The following is a 22319-nucleotide window of genomic DNA, read 5'->3' on the forward strand; positions in this document are numbered from 1 at the left end:
GTTGCCCCCCTCCACTCCTAAGTCGGGTGATGAGCTGGCGACTAGGAGTGGATTTGTCGTATGCGAGGATCCGACCATACCGCCGATTGATACGGTGTCCGGCGCCTTGTAAATGTCGAGAGGTTTACCGGCGCCCGACATCCAGTCGGCGTCAGGCGTCTCGTCCCATCAGCATCATGTGTCGGTCGGCGCCGGACGTCCGCCGTGCCGGATGTCCCGCTGGTGTCAGCGATAAAACCGGTGCCAGGTGTCATGTCCCATCGGGAAGTGGAGCCGTCGTGTCCCATCGGGAAGTGGAACCGTCATTCCCGCCGTTCCCTCGGGAACTCCAAACGTCGCGTCCCGTCGGGAAGACAAAACGTCGCGTCCCGCCGCGACACGTGGCGTGTGGCCATCGGTTCGCGTTCGGTGGAGCGGATGGAGGCGACGTGGCGCAATCTGAAGGGGGGTGCGTCGAACCGTCGGACCGTTGGACGGCCCTGATGACGCCACGCGGCGAAATCTGGGGAGTCTTTGCTGTGCGTGCCTTCATCTCGACCGTTGGGGAGCACTATATATACAAAGTTACCCCCACATGGTTTTTTACCCCTCTCATTTTTACAGTCGAGACTCTGCCCGCTTGAGCCTCCGCTCCAGGTACTTCTCCGCTCTGTCTCCCATTTGCGACTCTTTCCTTCCAAGGGCTAGAGTAGCCTTCCTCTTTCTTTTTCCTTTCTTCCTTGCCATTTCTTTGAGCTCATGGCTAGGACGTCCCCACGAGGTAGTCGGTCGGGAGAGCCGACCGAAGACACTCGGTCGTCCCCGGAGGTGGAGGCTTCTTCACTTTCGGGGCCGAACATCGATCGGCTCCGGGAGCAGTACTGCGTCCCGGAGCAGATTCGGCTGTTCGCCCCTGGCGCCGATGGTCGGGTTAATAGCCCGCCCGAGGGTCAGGTGGCCTTCTATCTGGAGGATCTCCGGGCCGGCCTTCGATTTCCGATTCCGGAGTTCGTCCGGAACGTTCTGGACTATTACGGGTTATGCCCGGCACAACTTGCGCCGAACTCGGTTCGGCTGATAGTTAGCTTCGCCCTCCTGTGTCGGCTTTTGCCGACCGAACCTCGGATCTCTCTCTTCCGAGTCTTCTTTGTCCTCCGCCCTCACCCTAAAGCCCGAGGGTGGTGGTATTTCATTCCCCGGAAAGGGCTCTCTTTCATTACTGGTCTTCCAACATCCATTCACGGATGGAAGAACCAGTTCTTCTTCACGTCGTCCTCTGCCCCTTGGGGGTTTCCAGTCCGTTGGGGGAACCCCCGAACCGATCCAAATGAGAACAGTCGGGTGGAGGCCGATGATCGGGAGGACTTCCATCGGCTAAAGGATATCTCGGTGCCGAAGCAGAGCGAGCTCGTCATCGAGCAGGCCTTGTACGACGCCGGCCTTAGCCCGGTCCCCCGTTTAGGTCGGTTTGCATTCTCCCGACATCTTCATTTTCTTTTCTGTCTTCTTCTTGAGCTCTAACCTTTCGTCGTCTTTTTCAGATATGCCGCCGAGGACGCGACTGTCGGCAGCCGACATTCGTCAGCACGCCGTGAGGAAGAGGCCGGCGGCAGGTGCCGGACCGTCACAGCCTCCCAAGAGGCCCCGCGTGGTTCCGTCGAGCGAACCAGCCGGGTCGGAGGCGGAGCCGGTGATCGCACTGTCGGTACCGACAGTGCTTGTTGATGTCCCGTCCGAGGGACCGTCAGTCGGGGGAGCTGCTTCGCCCGACCGTCGAGCGGCTGACTCTGCCGGGGGCACGCCGACCGCCCAGCAGATTTCGGAGGTTCGGGAAGAAGTCCGCGAACCTGAGCTGCCGACGCATGCCACCGCCGCGCCGTCTGCCGAGACTCGGTCGGGCTCGAGCTTGCCGTCTATCTCCGACGTCAGGGCCTGGACGGCAAGCCGAGGTAAGGCCCCAATGGCGTCGGGCGACGAAGGTCGGTCGGCGGGCGGGTCGGCCGACTTTCCGCTTCCCGAGGGTGCGTCGGGCCTGGAAGTATGGTCGGAGCCGTTGCGCGGAGACGGTCAGGGCGAAAACCATCTTTTCTGTCTCCGAGTATCTTGCTTCGGCGCCGTGGAGCACTTTGCTGGTGTAGTAGATGGGCTGATGGGTTCGGCACTCGTTTTCCCGAACGAGCACCGAGCTGATCGCCTCAGAAGATGTGGCCAAGTAGAGATACAAGGTCTCCCCGATCTGCGGCTTTACGAGCAGCGGCGGGGAAGCCAAGTACCTTTTCAGGTCTTCAAAGGCCTGTTCGCACTCATCCGACCAAGAGAAACCGTTCGCCTGGCGCAGGGTCTTGAAGAACGGGAGGCACCTTTCAGCTGATCGGGAAATGAATCGGCTAAGAGAGACGATTCTTCCATTCAGTTGTTGGACCTCCTTCTTGGTGTTCGGATGACGCATGTCGAGGATCGCCTTAATCTTCTCGGGGTTGGCCTCGATCCCTCTCTGAGAAACGAGGAATCCGAGGAACTTCCCGGAGGTCACCCCGAAGGCGCATTTGGTCGGGTTGAGCTTCATTCGGTGTCGTCGAAGGGTGCGGAAGGTCTCTTCGAGATCCTGAACATGGTCCGGGATCTGCGTGCTCTTTACCAGCATGTCGTCCACGTATACCTCCATGTTACGCCCGATCTGGTCTTTGAAGACCTTGTTGACGAGTCGCTGGTAGGTGGCGCCGGCATTCTTCAATCCAAAGGGCATCACCCGATAACAGTAGAGGCCCTTGGGGGTCACGAACGCGGTGTGCTCCTCGTCTTCAGGCGCCATCCGGATCTGATTGTACCCGGCGAAGGCATCCATGAAGCTGAGCAGTCGAAATCCGGACGTCGCATCCACCAGCTGGTCGATCTTCGAGAGTGGAAATCTATCCTTCGAGCATGCTCGGTTGAGGTCGGTATAGTCGATGCAGATCCTCCACTTCCCGTTGGCTTTCTTGACCATGACGACATTGGCGAGCCAATCGGGATACGTGGATTTCCGAATGAAGCCTGCTTCGAGCAGCTTGTCCACTTCTTCGTCAATGGCCTTCTGCCTCTCTGGGGCGAAGGACCTTTTCTTCTGCCTCACCGGCTTCATTGTCGGGTCGATGTTGAGTCGGTGAGTAATCGTTTCTGGAGGGATGCCCGACATATCTGCTGCCGACCATGCGAATATGTCGGCGTTGGCCGTCAGCAACTCCGCCAGTCGGTGGCGTTCGGTGTCGGGCAATTGAGACCCGACCCAAACTTTTCTGTCGGGATTTTCTCCTATGGGGATCGCCTCGAGCTGCTCGGCCGGCGAACCCCGCTCTTCCCCCTCCCGTTGATCCAGTTTGTCGATTGTCAGGGGATCCTTTGTCTCGTCGCTTTGGGCGGAGATTTGGAAGCATCGTCGGGCGAGCTGTTGATCTCCGCGCATCTCCCCGACTCCGTTTTTGGTCGAGAATCGTACAAAGAGATGGTACGTCGAGACGATCGCCCTGAGGGCGTTCAATCCGGGTCGCCCGAGTATGGCGTTGTAGGCCGAAGGAACTTGGACGACCGCGAAAATGAGGGAGGCCGTTCTTTGCCGTGGTTCGGTACCGACCGTCACGGGCAGGGTGATTTCTCCTTCTGTCGTGACGGTGTCTCCGGCAAAGCCGATCAAGGGCGTGGAGACCCTACTAAGTCGATCAGTCGGTAGTCGCATTCGGGAGAAGGTCGAGTAAAACAAAACATTTGTCGAACTTCCATTATCAACAAAAATTCGTTTTACATCATAATTGGCTATTGTCGCCGACACAACAACAGCGTCGTCGTGGGGAGTCTGGATGCCCCGAACGTCGTCTTCCGAGAAGGTAATCACGTCGTCCGGGCGCGGCTTTTTCGTCGGCTCTCCTCCTGCAGACGTCCCCGGGCCCAGCCGCTTGGAGATCATGTTGATGACTCCAGCCGTCGGCTGGTTAGTCGGTGCCTCTTCAGTCGGCTGGGGGCGTCGATCGGCAGTCGGTCGGGTCGGCGGACCCTTTCGAAACTTGCCGAGATACCCTCGGCGGATGAGATTTTCGATCTCATCCTTCAACTGGATGCATCGCTCGGTGTCGTGGCCGTGGCTCCGATGGAACCGACAGTACTTCCGATGGTCGAGGCCCTTTGCCTTCAGAGGCGGAGGCCGTCGCAGGTATTCTTTCCCTTCGATCTCCATCAAGATCTGCGCACGGGGAGCGGAGAGAGGAGTGTAGGAGTCATACCTGGGACGCACCGACCTCGGAGTCTGTCGGTGGGGTGATTTTTGGATCTGTCGGGGTGGAGAAAGCCGACTACCGGCCGGGGGCCTGCTTGGTTCGGCGGGCTCCCGACCTTTTCTTCGCTTCTCCTTCGGACCCCTGGGCTCGACCAGGCGTCGGTCGGACGCTCCTTCGTCCGCGCGCATATACTTGTATGCGCGCTCCAGTAGCTCGGCGTACGTTCGGGGGAGGGTCTTGTCCAGAGAATAAGTAAATCGGGACGACCTCAGGCCCCGCTTCATGGCTGAAACTGCCATGTCTTCATTGAGGTCCCGAACCTCGAGCGTGGCCGCGTTGAATCGCGCCACGAAGTGTCGGAGCGCCTCGTTTTCCCCCTGCTTGAGGGAGAAAAGGCTATCCGACGTTCGCGGCGGCTTTCGGCTGGTGCTGAAATGGGCCACGAACGAGTGCTCGAGCTGCGCGAAGGAATGGATACTGCCCGATCGAAGACCGGAGTACCAAGCCCTGGCAGCCTTGCGAAGTGTGGCGGAGAAGCCGATGCAAAACAGAGCGTCGGTTGCCCCTTGAATTGTCATGAGAGCTTTATAGCTCTCGAGGTGGTCGACTGGGTCGGTGGAGCCGTCGTATGGCTCCACGTTCGGCATTTTGAACCGACTGGGAATCGGCTCATCGAGGACCAGTCGAGAGAGAGGCTGGGCAGTCTGGAAGTCGACGTCGTTCGAAGACTTCTGGCCGTCCATCTGCAGTTGGGCGAGCCGACGGTCGATCTCCTCGAACCGTCGCTCGTAGTCGTCCGCTCGTCGATGCTGGGAGACCCCAGGAGTGGAGCCTTCGGAGGACTCTGAAAGAGAGGCCGACGGTGTGCGCGGCCGCTTTTCCTTCCTCGCCCGTTCCAACGGGGAAGGAGAGGGCCGCTAAGACCGTCGGTCGTCGCGCCGTGGTCGCCCCTCCTCTCCGTGGGAGCGCTGTTGAGAGCGCTCGCTTGGAGGCGACAGGGGTCGGCGCGGCCGTCGGCGGCTGCTCCTGGAAGGCATAGGTCGGGCCGCCGGTTGTTGCTGGAGGCTTTTGACTGCGTCGGTCAGTACGGTCATCTGCCGTACGATGGCCGCAATCTGGGCCTCCGTGGTCACTGCAGGATGCGGAGAGCTAGGCTCCGCCGTCGGTGGTGGAGAGGCCTCTTCCCGGCGGGAAGAGCGCCTTGCCGACCCAGTGACTCTCGATCGTTGAGCTCTTGTCTTTGTCATGCTGTCCCCTACCTGGCGCGCCAATCTGTTGCGGCCAATCGCCTCGTCGTCCGATCGCCGGGAAGCGTGCACCTGCAAAAGGAAGTCCGCACTGACCGGAGGCGGCTCCGGCGGGGACCCTCCGACGGTCAAGTCAGAGAGGTGACCGGGCAACAGTGAAATGCAGACAGAGAGCTCTGAGAAGGAGAGAGGAAGAGAGAGAGAGGGAGGAGCGAGCCTGCGTATGTGGGAGAGACGGGCGGATCGACCCTTTGCACTGTTGCCTTCCCCGGTATATATAGTCGAGCTAGGTATGGCGCCGTCATTAATGGCGCGGACAAGTGAGGAACTGTCAACTCACTGTAGGCTGTCAGAGCCGCCGTGGAAATGTCATGTCGCCGTGTGGCCGTCTAATCACCAGGGTTGACCTCGCTCTCGGCGGGACAATGCCCCTGGGGAACTGTGCCGCATGTCTGTGTCAGAGCTGACAAGGTCCGGCGGCTGTACGGCGATGGGAGGAGACGGCCGACCCTTGGTCGGTGGCCAGCAGAGTGGCGTCGGGTTCCCCCGTCAGTCGGCGAGTTTCTTGTGAGTCGGCCTCTGGGTCTGGTCGGTCGGGAGGGATACGCCCGACATACCTCCAGTCGGCGATAGGGCCATTGAAAAGCCGTCAGTAGCGTCCGTTAGTCGGTCACTCCCGGCTTTCAGTCAGAGACGGTCAGTCGGGCCGCCAGTCGGAGACGGTCGGTCGGGCCGCCAGCCGATCGGGCCCTCCGATAGTCGGTCGGTCGGTCGGTGGGTATCCCCCAACACCAGGCAACCAAATGGTGCTTTAGAAATGAGCAATTGATCATCAGAAGCCTTGGAACAGCAGCAATTAACAGCTTGGAGAGACAGTAGGCAATGTTCTAAGTAGACAGTAACCGATCGCCAGCTGAGCAAATGCTGCATTGAAAAGGAACTGGAAATTTCTGATTGTATAATGTTATCAGATACCTTCCAGAATCAACATAGGAATCAACATTCCTCAGGTCCAAATTATTGGAATGAAAGGCTATTAAACTTCCACTGCAGGTGAGATTCAAGCAGTTAAAGGCAAATTGCAGCGTAATAAGAATAATGAAAGTAACCAAGCAACTGAGAGAGAAGCCATTAAACTGTAACTTTATCATAGTATATGATCTAAGGATGAATGCATGGCACTCCACAGCTGTCAAAATAGAGATATATCTGATAGGAGATAATGAGAAAGCCACCCCAATTACATAGAGTAGCATTTCAAGTGTAACAGCATAAATTAAATGACTAGAATCTAGAATGACCGAGAAGTATGGAAACTTGACTGAATTGAAGCCTTTTCTTAAATATGCATTAAATATACTGTTAGGATTTGATACCTCGATATTCAGTCCACACTGAGCCCATAGCGAGATCCGCGATGAAAAACGAAGTCCAACGAGATCAAGATCACTTCAAACGGAGTTCGAATGGCCGAGATACATGCTTTTGAAGCTTGTACAGAATCCGACACGACGGAGGACCGCCGGCAGCCAGCGAAGCGGCGGCGGCGCGGCCGCAGGAGACGGGATGCCACCCAGTGCGTGACAGCGCACGGGCCAGGCGCATAGGGTGCGGCCAGGCACGAGTGCGCGGCCTAGCTCAAGCGCGCGCTGGGCGCGGCCCGGGCCCAGGCACCCTGCGCGGGCGCTGCCTAAGCCTACGCCCGCGGGCCGGCCCAGGCCCAGGCACCGCGCCTGGGGTCTATACCCCGGTCCACTATGGACCGGGTGGTCCACGGCCCAGTGCATGAACCACGTGAGAGTTTCCCACGTGTCTCTCACAGTCCACGGCACTATTCCATGGACCGTAGCACGATTGGACGGCTCAGGGAGCTCCCGATCATGATCCAATGGTCCGAGCCTTAATCTAGGGTTATTTGGGTTGTGTTTGTGCTTGATTAGGATTGGGAATCCTAATCTAATACCTGTTTAAGCCTTTAAAAGGCTGGGAACACTGGTATCAGTGTGGTGGCTTGGTTTAGCAGGAGGCTGTGGTTTTGTGCGGCGCGCAGGCCGTGAGGTCATACGGGAATCAGAGGACGTGAACACCGTAAAGAGAGAGAACTATGTACGGCACTGTGAGAGAAAGAGCAGGGTTCCTGAACAACGGATAGCAGTCGCTTCAGGAGTTCAGGAGAGTCTTCCTAGAGAGAACTTTTGCGAGGGAGAACTTCTTGTGGGGGAGAAATTGGATGTACGAGGGTTGAGGGTGAGATCTCCTCTTGTAAAGTTTCTTTTTCATAGTGAAGTTTGCATGTCCCGTGGAGACGAGCCTTTTTGTGGCTGATCGACATATTTTGATTATTTTCAGTTTATTTCTTCTTTCTTCCTGCTGCATCGCGTAGTACCGAAAAGATCTTAGGAGATGGTGTCCTGACCAGACATCCACCCAATAAGTGATATCAAAGCGAGGCGGTACAAGGATGCAGATTGTAGCGGTGGTGAGCAAGACTGAAGATGGAGAAGACAGGAACAATCAAGATGGAGATCAACAAGTTTGATGGGAAGAGCAATTTTTTCTTGTGGCACGCAAGGGTGAAGGACATGCTCATCCTATAGGGATTGATCGATGCTCTCTTATGCGAGGAGAAGCCAACCACCATGGAGGTGCGGGATTGAAAATGGCTACAGATGCAGACAGTGAGTACCATCCGCATGTACCGGACGGATGAGGTGATAATTTATGTACTGAGCGAGACTTCTCCGACGGTGCTGTGGTCGAAACTCGAGGAGTTGTACATGGCGAAGTCTCTCACCAATATTCTTTTCCTCTGGAGACAGTTTTACCAGCTGCGGATGGCTGAGGGACAGAACGTGCAGGAGCATCTAAGCCACTTTCAGAAGATCCTCACCGACTTCCTCAGTGTTGGTGAGAATATTGAGGAGAAGACCAGGGCGTTGGTTTTGCTAGCATCGCTTTCCTCTTCGTACGAGTCCTTAGTGACTGCTCTTCTAGTGGGGAAGAGCACCATCAAGATGGATAAGGTCACCATGGCGATACTCCAGAACAAGATTCTCAGGAGGAAAAATCCGACTTTGAGCTCAGGTCGCGGTAGCTTAGCCTTGATGGCTTCTGGAGGAGCAGGAGGCAGTAGACGGAGCGACAGAAGATCGCGACAAGGGCGGTCCAAGTCCAAAAGGGATTTGAGCAAAATTAGGTATTACCGATGTGAGAAGTTGGGGCATCTAGCCAGAGATTGCCCTCAACTCAAAAATCAGATGATGGCTACTGTAGCGACGGTCGACAGCGATTCAAATGGAGATGTCCTGGAGATATCTGATGAGGTATCTACTTCTTCCCAGCAGTGGATATTAGATTCTGCATGCACCCATCATGTATGTTACAGAGAGGAGCAGTTTGACTCCCTAGAGAACAGTGAGGGCACTGTATATCTGCTAGATGGATTGAGCTGTGCGATCAGAGGCATCGAGACGGTCAGCTGGAGGATACATGATGGTGTAGTGAGAAGATTGGGGGAGGTCCAATACATACCCGATTTCAAAAGAGTCTTATCTTACTTAGCAGACTGGATTCAAGAGGCTACAGGATGGTAGCTGGTGGAGAAATCCTGAGGGTGCTACGCAGCGATAGGATTGTGCTGGAGGGAAAGAAGGGAAGCAGAGGACATTATTACCTGGCAGGGAGCGCAGTGCGAGGTAGAGCTTCGGGAGCCAGGTGGAGTCCAGAGTGAGGTGGAGCTCCAAGTGGAGATGGATCGGGCACGAGATAGGAGACTCGAAAGGACGAAAGGTGACATCGCAATGTGAGATTCTTATTGCCGCAAGATGATGCCCCGAGCAGGTCTCAGGTCAGGAGGAGCACAGCATACGATAAAGATGGGATCGAGCAGCCTGGCTCGACTCTCATGTTTGCCCATCCATGATCAGCAGATAATTGTCCCAGGACATGGGGATGAGAAGATCCTGAAGCTCTCGGAGTCAGGAGGAGGTCGAATATCGAGTCAAGATGGAGATTGTTAGGATTTGACATCTTAACATTCGGTCTACACTAAGCCCACAGTAAGGTCCGCGATGAAAAATAAAATCCAACGAGACCAAGATCACCTCAAACGGAGTCCGGATGGCCGAGATATGTGCTTTTGAAGCTTGCACGAAATTTGAGGTAACAGAAGACCACCGACGGTCGGCGGAGCGACGGCGGTGCGGCCGTAGGAGGCGGGATGTAGCCCAGCACGTGGCAGCGTGCGGGCCAAGTGCACAGGGTGCAGCCCGGCACGGGGTGTGTGGCCCAGTCCTGGCGCCCGCGCGGGGCACGGCCCGGGCCCAGGCGCCCGACGTGGGTGCGGCCCAGGTCCAGGCATCGTGCCTGGGGCCTGTACCCCGGTCCACTATGGATCGGGTGGTCCATGACCCAGCGCGTGGATCGTGTGGGTATTTCCCACATGTTTCTCGCGGTCTACGGTACTATTTCGCGTGGGAGCTTCCGGTCATGATCCAACGGTCCGAGCCTTAATCTAGGGTTATTTGGGCTGTGTTTGTGCTTGATTAGGATTGGAAATTCTAATCTAATACCTGTTTAAGCCTTTAAAAGGCTGGGAACACTGGTATCAGGGTGGTGGCTTGGTTTAGCAGGAGGCTGTGGTTTTGTGCAGCGCGCAGGCCGTGAGGTCATGCGGAAACTAGAGAACGTGAACACCATGAAGAGAGAGAACTACGTACGACATTGTGAGAGAAGGAACAGGATTCTTGGACAGCGGACAGCAATCGCTTCAGGGGTTCAGAAATGTCTTCCTAGAGAGAGCTTTTGTGAGGGAAAACTTCTTGTGAGGGTGAAATTGAATGTACGAGGGTTGAGGGTGAGATCTCCTCTTATAAATTTTTTTTTCATAATGAAATTTGCATGTCTCGTAGAGACGAGCTCTTTTATGACTGATTCACGTATTTTGATGCATCGTGTAGTATCGAAAAAGTTTTAAGAGATGATGTTCTGACCAGATATCCATCCAACATATGCCGTAGAAGAATATATGGTGACACAAACCCTTTGAGAACAGAGTATCACAAATAGATAAGAGGGGCGCTTTGGAATTGTGTATTGTACCATCCTGTAAGTATAATTAAAAGTAGTAGAATCAATTGGAGGGCAATAAAGAATAGTTACACTCTTAGATGTAGCTATAACGTTCATATCTGGGAATGTAATAGAATAAGCATCTGCCCTCAACGTACGGACAAAATCAAGAAACTGATACAAGAGATTGGAGTTAAAAGAAAAATCTCCTGACAAAGCATGCAAAGCGGCCCAATCTGTCGCCTGGTTTCCTTCTTGACAAATATGAGATATTCTAACAAAATTTGCCCTATCCATGTTCAAACCTATTTAAAATCCTAATACCCATAATCTTTCCAAATCTACTTAAAAATTTACTCAAAAATTTCAAACATATCCCATCAAAAAATAATAAATCCATCGGTTATCCAATCCTATCCAACTAATCTTGATTCAAATCAGGCTATTGATATTGGATTAGATATCGGGTCGAGCCTAACGGAGATCGATCAAGCTTTAATATCCCAAATTCGAGCTTGGCTTGATGAAAAATAGACAAAACTCGAGATTGATTTGACTTGACTTGAATATCCTTGAGCTCAAAATCGAACATTACTCTACTAATAATATATATATATATATATATATTATAAATAAAAAAATATTATTGAATATATATATATATATATACATAAATTTAAGGATGCTTGCGAGCTTTTCGAGTCAAGTATATTACTACTCGAGTTCGATTTGAATTCTATAATAACCAAGTCAAATCAAACTTGGATTTGAATTGAACTCGAGTAGCTTGTAAGTAGCTCAACTCATTTGCACCTCTAGTTGGATATCTAATCTAAAATTATAAAAAAAAAAAAAGGATAGAAAGAGAGGAAAAAATTCTTTGCATAATGGTCTATATGTAGCTAATATTAATTAAAATCAATAATACATCAAATTTTCAATTCAAATTAGAACAAACAACTATAATCCATAATACCAACATTAAGTCCATATTCTCCTTACCCCTCCATTGTATTAATATTTTAATAAAATTTTACAATATGCATATTATACAATCGAATTCAGTTTGTGGGTATCCAATAGTCAAATCCTAAAACCATCCCAAATCTTAATATATTTTAAATTTTAAATCCTAAACTCTTCTCAAATCTGTAGAATTTTGCTAAATAGATTATATTAAAGTTTGAGATAGATTGGATATCCAAAAAAATTCATCCAGCTGTCATCCTTACATATGAAGAAAACGAAAAGGGATAGTGCTCAATGGCAACGTGCAAATTAGCATGGGTCCATCTTTCTCAGGATATATCAGTTGGGACTTTTTGCGAGAGAAATGTATTTTCTACAAATTTTAAAAAATTATACATACAATGCATTGGACCACTAAACCATAAAGAGATTATTAACAAAAATTAATGATACTTTAATATAATATTCATGAAAAGTAGTAATATTTTGATACATTAATTGAATTTCACAATATTTTAGTGAAAAATAATAAAATTAGTAATATTAATAACACTAATAATGCTAATAGTATTTTAATAAAAATAATATATTTCAGTAAAAACCATAATAATGATTATGTCTAATGATATATTTTATTTAAAACTAATAAAGTATTTATTAATAAAATAAATATTTATATATTAATAAAAATATAAATAAATTTATAATTCATAAAAAATATTTTAGGATTTATGAATTTTCTAAATCAAAACAATTGGTGATCCACATTTCGTGCAGGTTATATGTTCATTTCATTAGGATATCCAAGCATACATGTAATAAGGAGTACTATGTAATACAGACTCATGAGGTTTAAAGAATAATATTTAAAATAAAAATTATCGCCAACTATACATATATATATATATATATATATATATATATATATATATATATATATATATATATATATATATATATTTCTCATAATATATTTTTATATTTATGTTTAAAATATTTTTAAAAATTATTTAATATTTCCAATTATAATTGGGTCTGGCCAATTGAACCGATTATCAGACCACCGGCCTACTGACTCGGACCCTTGACTAGGGTCAGTCTCCACTCTCCAGCCCAGTTTTTATAATTATGGTCCTATAGCCTCCCGCCATCTAAATTGAGTGGTTGTATGCTAGAACCAAGCTGTTTGTATGCAACAAGGATTTGTATCAGACCCCCTCAAGTGCTAAATGTGCACACGTGCGCGATAAAGGTTTTGATTTCGTTTGTGATAGATTTCACCAGATCCGATCAGCTGACAATCAAATGGCATGCGTAGATACTTTTGAATTGCCAAGGACAAGATTTTCATATTCCTTGTCTTAAGCATTTGGGTGTCTGTGGGGGCGGCATCTAGTAATAATTGGCGTTACATTATACGTTGGGGTAGGCTCAAGTGGTAGGTGCAGCAGAGTTCTTTTGATCTACCGTGTGCTGTTGTTTGGATCTGTTTCGACGTGAATCCACATCCACTCTGTTTTGATTTTGTCGGTTACTTATAATTGTACCTGCACTAGTGCTTCTTAATGTAGCCAGTTCCCCAAAAAAAGGAGAAAAAATCTATCGTGTCTGCTACATGGATGTCACAGAACTTGCTCCGTTGACTCATTTGTTTCTCTTTGTTATGATTCCAGTTGCTTACTTTGAGACCTCCTTTGTACTTCGCTCTAATTTCATTAACCTAATAAAATCTGCGGTGAGCTTCCACCGTTTGCACAAAAACAAAGAAAACTTCAAATTTTGACTAACATATGGGTAGTGGACTGATACGTTTCAGAAAAAGCATCGGACCCGATTCGTAGACTTTGTATAAATACGCTGCACCATGATCATCGCCCTGCCAGGCTACCTGGGTGACTGTAGACAGGCCTCTATTGTGGTCAGACCATCTTCTCTCTCTCTCCCTCTCTCTCTCTCTTTTGGTAAAGAGACCATTTTCTTTATTTCATTTCATTTAGACGGTTCAATTCTTACCCTGCATTCATGCTCTATGATTGAAGCTTGATTTCTGAATTTTCTTCAAAGAAAGTACAATAGGATTTAATAGATGTTTCATACATGGTTGTGCCAATGTTGCCAACAAAATTGGCAGCCACAAATTGTGTCGTCATCCTGACAGTACAACTTAAGGTAACAAGTCCAAGCCACAATCTGTATCCTTCGGTATATGTAAACCTAAAATGTTGCTGAGGGTCATTAGAAAACGAAATTTATATATTACACGTCTGCATCTGATGAAAGAAATAGCTCAAGGCAGAACATCTGTTAATCTGGTTTGGTATCCAAGACTGATCACTGCCAAATCAATAGAATCCTGAACTAACCGTATCCACCAAAGCAAATATTTGCAGAATGGAGTACACTGATGATCCCAATCATTGCGGCTAGCCAAGTCCGGCTAGCCTTTTAACGACTACTTCTGCCGCCTTTGATGGCTGATTTTGGCCAACAGCTACAACACCTGGCCTCAAGCGTCCACACTAACAAGTTACAACTTGGTGCAGATCCTCCCAATGCTCAAGCCAAGAGCGCCCAAGAAGACGGACGATAACCAGAAAGCTTCCAGCTTCTGATCTCAATTGGTGGTCGAGCTGACGGAATCCAGGTGAACCCATTCCTCCATTTATTTGAAATCACCATTACTTTTATGTGAGATCTTCCTAGTATCGCTACTTTAATTCTCACAATATTCCAAGTTCTTGGGTCTGTCTAAGACTAATCAAGGACTGGTATGCGCTATACATGTAATGCAAACCATAATTGAGCTTTTGGTTTGGACAAGTTGGCCAAGTTGTTCCCTGGCATTGACCTGTGCACCCAGCTTTGTCAGAGCCTTCTTCTTCTTCTTCTTGTTTCCTCCCTCTTATCTTTTTCTTTCTTGTCTCTGTATCACCTGTTCCATTTTGGTGGTTCTAATCTCCCTTTTGTCTATCTCCTCTCCCTTGTTTCTCCTTGTACTTCTCTTTGAAATGTTTTAATAAATTGGTGGGAGCCCAGTCGCTCCTTTTTCTATTAATGAAAAATCTCACAATGTTGATGCATCTTTTCCATCATGAATTCATTACGTATGGTCGCGATTTATTCGACAGGAATTGGAATGACCTCAGTTTCTTTGAACTATGTTGTTTTTTATGCTAAATTTTCTACTTTATCCATTTTAACTCTTGCTTGATCGACTGATAGCGGTAATTTGTTCACGTAAAGCATTGGGCGGATATTTAACCATTATGCCTTATGTCGTTTGATGCATCACTAATTTTCGTCTACTGTTTCCAAGATTGATTTAAGCCCTCAAAGATCAATTGCTACCTTATCCCAACTACCAAATTATCTCTGGGTCATATCCATAATTCATCTATATGATTCTTCTTGGCCTCAGCAGGGTTTCTGTTTTCTTTAACATAACAGTGGAGATGAGGTTTGTATGATCAAATAACAGAAAACTTACCAAGTATACTACTGCTCCTTGTATTGTAAACATATTAAGAAAAAGGGTTCCAAAGCTATATTGTTCCCCTTAATGTAACTTTTGTGTTTTCATCTTTAGCTTGAATGCAGTTTGTAGACACAGGTCTGCAAGAGTGTAAAAGTTGAAAGGCAACAAGCATTTTCTCATTAAGAGGAAAGAGGCAAAAAATGAGGAGAGGAGATTAAAAGCAACCCAGTCATAGAAGGAATGAAAATTATGTGGAGAAACTTGGTAGGTCTCTGTAATTCAGTCAAGCTACTTGATACTAGAGGTTAATTGTATCTTCAGCAGTTGTAAGCCAAAAACATTTGCACAGCATAATAGAACCAAAGATCTGGATTCCAGGGGAGTCTCATACAGAAAGGCAGGAAAGCTACTTGTAAACAATTTAATTTTTGGCACTAAGATGCTTCTAACCTGGCCAATCTTATGATGTTAAGCAGAATACAAAAGGAAACAGGCACCAAAATTTCCCTATTTATGCCTCTCCATGCTAAGAGGTAAAAGACCATGAGCAAGCTGGGTTACTCCATTTGGAGGAGTTTCTGGGTTCTAGCATTTTGAGGAGCTTCCAAAGTGCCTGACCTAGGTGATTTTCGCATCATTTCTTCAAGAAACGATTGATTGTGTCTCTGTTGATACTTTTCGGGAAAGGAAAAAAAACCATAAAGTTCTTATTAAAAGGGAATTATCATTGCTGAGAACAACTCAGGGAGGAATTATTATTGATCAAAGATTTCTATATGATTGAGCTTCCCAATTCTCCCTGGGTGGTCTAATATTAGTGAATTTTCGGTCAACATTTCAGATCACTGTTAAAAGGATACAATTTGGTCAGGTGCTGCTGATCTCCAAAGCTTTGATGAGGCATTTCAAGCTGACATTGATAACCCTGGACTATGCAGTTTGAGGGGTTGAAAAATAAGGTACTCTATTTTGTAGTATATTAAGCAACAAATTTTGCAAGATTTTGGTGCGGGTGTGAGCTATGTGAAGCAACCTGATGGATTCAGCGACTGTAGGAAGAGAAGATTTAGAATCTAGAAGTTTGCAAGAGCTCTAGATGAAAAAAAGAATATGCTTTATCAGATACTCCGAATGTCCTGGGCCAAGTCACACTCCCAAGTAGAGTCCTCCCTACCATACAAATGAAGGTTTAGCTTGAAGTAAGAAAGTCCAAGCCGCCCAATGTTTAATTTGTTGGTCACTGAAGTAGTGAAATAAGTAAAGACGACATGCTTGTTAAGGCAAGTATCTCATCGACATTCTGGCATTGTAGTAGTCTCAATTACTGCAGATGAAGTTTGCTCCATGGAAGACCTGCTTGTTTCTTTAGAAGTCCTTCCTATACAGAAACCAGGCCGGTTAGGCTGGGGTAGTACCACACCTTCATTGCTTAACATCAGAACCACTTCTGCCATTGTTGGCCTATCTTCGCTCCCTTCCTGAACACATAAGAGACCAACTTGCAAACATCGTAATACTCTAGGTGTAGGATATGAACATTCCATTGCTTCATGAAGTAGCTCCAAGCATCTACCATCCTCCCACAGTTTCCATGCCTGCAACTCATGCACATGTTGAAATGAAATTGCAAATTAACAATGATATGAAGATTCATGAACAGTACTGCATTCCTTTGAATACTTACATGTCCTAAAAGGTTCACACAGGATTCAGCTTCATACACCATTCTGTTTTTCTTTCCACTTAAGATCTCCAACACTATGACACCAAAGCTGAATACATCAGATTTCACTGAAAAGATACCTTCCATTGCATACTCTGGCGACATATATCCACTGCATGTCATTAGCAGATTAGCTGATCAATTGATTATAGTAGCACATATATTTAGTAATGCACTTATAAGGTAGAACTTACTACGTCCCAATCACTCTCCTTGTGTTTTCTTCATTTTGGTCTCCTTTGAAAATTCTTGCTGTGCCGAAGTCTGAAATTTTTGGATTCATGTCCTTATCGAGCAAAATGTTGCCAGCTTTGAGGTCCCTGTGAATTATTCTTAACCTTGAATCTTGATGAAGGTAAAGAAGTCCTCGAGCAATTCCCATGATAATATCAAGACGCTCTTGCCAGCTCAACTGTGTACTTTTTGTTTTATCTGGTCCAGCATTTAAGTTCTTGTCAGCAATTGTAAACTTTAATGATACTAAGTTAGCTAGTCGTTTAGTATGTACACAAACCATAATTCAGATGTATGCAAGCCTTGATGCCAATATCGACCTTCATTTATATCTTGTGTTCTAAATAAATTATAACACAAAATAAATGCTTTCTGGGAAATTCATTAGACGCGGTGTTCTAATGATTGTTTGCTAACATATTTTTTATTCTCATATTGTCCTTAACTTTCTGAATACAGTAAAAAATGAACAGCTTAAAAGTTAGGAATGTTGAGATCAAGGAAAGATATATCTTTTTGTTAGAGCATTTAGAAAAATATATACTTCACATCTTATTGGTATCCCTTCAATACTTTTTTCTTATGGGTGTCTCTATTAGCTGAACAAAATTAACAGAATTTTAATTGCATAAATTTGAGCTCACATTTATTTAATCCAAGCCAGTGTCTTGGGGTTAGGTCAGATATATGCAGTTGAATGAGAAGAGTGGCATGGTATGCATTTGCAGGTTATCGAACTGATGAATAAGTTTACAACATATCACTAGAAGCGGAAATTCAAGGCATCACAGTAAATCAAGAACAAGTTTGTCCACCACAAAATGGTCACCATGAGTTACGAGTAAGTTTCCTTCTAGTGAAAATGTAAGTTTTAAGTAATTGCTAATGTTTGGACTGTGAAAACTTTGCATCTCAGCTCTGTCATGTATGATGATATTTGATGCCCTCCAGCAGGGACCGATGCAATGCAAATAGTGAGATTGATCTTCAATAATTACCAAGTTGAAGGGTTCAAACTTGTGCTGCTTGTCTCTCAGTCGGTACAGCAACCTACTTGATTAACTGAGACATCTTTTCTCATATATTTCATAATCCTAACAAAATCAAACTTTTCACAATATATGAAAAGTAAACTTTATATCTTCTCAAGACCAATCTAAGCTTGAATAGTAAGCAAGTCTGCTTTTTTGTTTTTTGAGCAAAATAGTGGCAAGCTCATCACTTTTTTCTTGTAGTAATGAAATGAAAGAGAAAGTTGAAGGCCACCCTTGAGCCAAAAAAGAGTAACATATAGTGACAAAACTCAATTTTGAATTATTGTACTCACAGTTAGTTGGTATGGTCTCCATCTCCTAAAATTCACTTTTGATTAACCAAGTAATGGTGCACATGGCAATCAATTTAGTAGGATGTAGTTCATATACCATTGCAAAATGTTAATCATTCTCGCATCATAAATACAATAAAAAGAGATAATATTAGTATTGAGGCTGAACCAAATATGAAGGTGTCCAAGCTCTTGTTTGGCATGTACTCATAGATCAGTATTCTCTCCTCGTGCTGAATGCAGCATCCCAGAAGCCTTACAAGGTTTCTGTGTTGAAGTTTGGCTATTAGCATGACCTCATTCTTGAACTCATTCAAGCCTTGCACAGAATCTTTGGACAGTCTCTTGACAGCAATCTCCTGTCCATCTCCCAATTGACCCTGCTTAATTGTCATTTTTTAGGTCTAGATTACAACAATTGCTGTTAAGAAAAACCAGCCAGAAGAAGAATCAAATATTGTTATCCAATAATCAGAAAGCTACCTTGTAGACCGGCCCAAACCCACCCTTTCCAAGAAAATTATCAGCAGAGAAGAAATTGGTAGCACTTTCTATCATGGACAAATCAAATAAAGGTAACTCCAGGTCCTTCCCTCCGCTTTCATCCAAGTGGGAATCATGTGATACCCCTGGTAGATTGATTTCATAAATAACCGATCAGTTTTGCGAAACTTTTGAATTGTTTTATTTTTATGACATTCCTAAACGCTATTGTTGCAATAAAGAAATAATAATTGATATTCGAGATACAAGCTACCAAAGAAATGCATTAACGTTGACTGCCAATTATAAGTGATTATTCATGTCCATGCATGTTAGTTTGTAAATTAGTATATTTACCATGGTTTCTAATCTTCTTCCACGCAAGCAGTCCAAGACAAAGCAACAGGAGACATCCCAACACCAAGGGAATGACTATGGCAATCACTGGCTTGTTCTTACTAGAATCACCCTTTATGGAATCTGCATGGCGATTTTTCACAATTAAAAATTGTGCTTCTACTCGATGTCGTAGTGGTATTTAAAACATTAAAAGCCTACATGGATGATGGATCACTCCTATACTTTCTCGATACATGGGAAAGAAAACAGATTTTTTATAAATTCCTGCAAGGGGTTATAAATTTGATCTATCATTGAATTGTGGAAGACCATACTGAAATTTGAAGGGAAATGAACCCAACGCCCCTGTTTTCAACGTTCGGGGATGCTTATGGGGGCCCTTGTAAGAGTAATGGGCAGCCTGGAAGAAGGAAATTTCAAAATTTAACATGAATATATGATATAGACTTACCTTTGGATACTTTGGGTACTTTGATGAAAGCCTTTCTATCCACATAGGATCCCATCTTTCCGTTGGTGAGAGGAAGCCTCTTCTTCCAACAATTTCTACCGTCCACCTGGTAAACGGCGACGGCGCAGTTACAATCACCCAAGCATCTCCTTTTACATCGGTCTTCATCGATGGGAGACGAATGCTCATAGGCAGATAAAGGCCAATCGACATTGATCACCTCTCTCAATTCAAACAGGGTCTCTGTCACCGACTCATTCGTTCCACAGATCTGAGCTGTAAAATTTGGAAAGCATCCTTTGTACTTCCTGCTTGGGTCCTCCAAAGAATAGCCAGGTGGACACTCGCAATCCACGCTCCGATTTCCACCACCAGACACGCAGTAGCTATTGAGCCCACAGGCACCACTCCCTGTCGTCGTTGTGAGCTCTCGGCAGATGTCTGGGGGCTGGAAATCCACCACGGTCCAACCACCGCTCGTTGTCGTGTTTTTGGGGTAGATGTACTGCCTGAAGACCCCATCGGGGTCCAGTGTTGCCCGCTGGTAGAAATCTCCGATCGAGCCTATCATCCCCGACGTGAAATTGATGAGCACGGTGTTGTTGGTGAGAGCCAAGTAGACGGTACCGGACTCATCGAACACAAGCTGTGATCCATTTCCACCGGTTCCGGAAGACCAGTAAGGATCATATTTTAAGCCAGAAATAATTTCCACTGGATAGAACGTCAGATTGCCGTCGCTTTGGATGCTGAGCTCGAAGCGTCCGCCGGAGTAATCGGCGTCCGTTAGTCGGGATCGGAGCTCCTTACCCGGACCCAAAACTTGGGATGGCAGGATGGTGTCAGAGGGGTTATCGAAGCTTTGCCATCGGACCGAGCCATCGCCGCTCGCTAATACGAAGTTGCCGTTGTCGAGCATGGCGGCGTAAGTAACGGTACCGTTGGCTTTGACATTCCACACCTCCTTGGCGTCACGGTCCTTGAGCGAGAGCTTCCCGTCGGTGGCGAGCTCCACTGTGGCCCCAGCTTGCACCGGTCGGCATCGACGTGCATACCAAACTACGGTTTTGTTTTCTACCTTGTCGAACCAGATCGCGAGCAGAAAGTGGCTGACGTTGGTTTCGAAAGGTCGAAATCCGAAAGCGTAGTCACCAGAAGGCGAGAACCAGGCAGTGGTTTGGCCAGTCTGAGCAGTGAGGGAGGAGCCCAAGCTTACAGTTTGAGCGTACGCTGGGCCAAGTATTAGCAGTATAATTTGGGGAAGGAGAGGCAGGAGCAGGTGGTGCAGGAGCCTTGGGGATTCCATGCTATGGAGTACCGCCTGATGAAATAAATCATTCATTGAGCTTACCACCGGGACTGGTAATAAAACTGCAGCAATGTGAGCAAGGTTGGACGCATATTCGGATAACGTCACCTCTCTGGAATCTTCTTTCGCAGTTATCTCACGTTTAAATTGTCGGATGGAACATTGCGCTTTTTGAGATCAGCCAACCAATCAATCCCCGATCAACCTGTCTGAATTTAGTGCTGGGCTTGGTGGGCATGCGACTTCTAGCATTCTTGATGGGAAAGATAGTAGAACTGATTTTATTATTGTGAGCCGTTCTTTAATGGCAGCAATTTTTAATTTCCTCCTTTAAGCAAGTGGTGCAAACGTGGATCACTTGTTGACGGTTTACCTAACTTGATCAAGTTTTTTTCACAAAAAAAACATGCACAGGAATAAAGATTCGATATGTATTAACAATTCCAATAAACGTGGTAACATAGGAAAAGGACGGGATTGATTGCAGATGATGGTGTGATGGATAGTCTAACAATTTCACAAAATATTTTAGTATTTACATAAATAAGATGCTAATATAAGTCTATATTTAATAACTTATTTTAAAAATCACTGCATTAATGATAGAAAAATAATTTGAGTCCCCCTTTTTTGCAATAGCATCTCGGTGGAGGAGCACAACTTAATCAACGCCGATCATGAGATGGAATGATGTGCTTATTTTAATAGCCCGTAAGTGCAACCACAAGTTGAGCAAAGCAATCCTTGCAACTTGAGATTACATTATTGCAGCTCATCTTACGTCCGAATCCGCCATAGGACAACCTACAGGATACATGCTCGTATCCTCCCCACATAACAACTTGATCCTATGGGTCATTGAGTGATTCGATGTAAAATCTTGATGGGTCTGAACAATGCTACAATCTCGACCCAAAACTCATGACCTCCACCTCCTTGTCAAACTACTTGCTAGAGGGCTTGGGTTGTATCTTTCACAAGAAAAAATGATTCTTCTTTTTCTGCAATGTCAATTATTAAATTATGCAAATGATTGCTTCAAGATTAGTGCAGATAGATCGGAGAAAATAATTGTAGTGCTTCGAGATCTATGTAAGTTGTGATTTGCAAGTGGCATTGTGAAGGAAGATCAACCATTTTTTTGTGTGAAAAATGCAACCCAAACTCTTGCCAGAGAGGATTTCCTCATGGATCATGTCTCTTTTGAGCATGACTTCTTTCCCTTGATCTCTTTACCTCTCTCTCTCTTCCCAAAGCCGCCATCAACCTCTCCTAAGGTAGAGGAAGACCTTATAAAGCTGACGAAGGAAGTGCCTTTGGTCTCAATGGAGAAGCTTGAGGATAAGTAGGTCACCACCACCATTGTCAGTCCATCTCCTTCAAGGACAGTGGTGGAGCGCAAAAGGGACTAGAGGGAGCTACCGCCCTCCTAAAAAATTTAAAAA

General features: G+C 46.4%; 1 protein-coding gene across 1 annotated transcript; it reads right to left on the reverse strand.

Annotated features, from left to right (window-relative positions):
• Positions 1-16084: 16084 nt before the first annotated feature.
• On the reverse strand, positions 16085-21026 carry LOC140850771 (G-type lectin S-receptor-like serine/threonine-protein kinase LECRK3). The gene is made up of 7 exons (XM_010929303.4): positions 19566-21026; positions 19112-19234; positions 18755-18900; positions 18441-18651; positions 16905-17142; positions 16672-16822; positions 16085-16582 (listed from the first exon to the last, which is right to left on the reverse strand). The coding sequence occupies exons 1-7, from the start codon at positions 20905-20907 to the stop codon at positions 16277-16279; spliced, it is 2517 nt and encodes an 838-aa protein (XP_010927605.2). The 5' UTR covers positions 20908-21026; the 3' UTR covers positions 16085-16276.
• Between the last annotated feature and the right edge of the window lie 1293 nt (positions 21027-22319).

The sequence above is a fragment of the Elaeis guineensis genome, chromosome 2, assembly GCF_000442705.2.
Source record: "Elaeis guineensis isolate ETL-2024a chromosome 2, EG11, whole genome shotgun sequence".
NCBI classification, from domain to species: Eukaryota; Viridiplantae; Streptophyta; class Magnoliopsida; order Arecales; family Arecaceae; genus Elaeis; species Elaeis guineensis.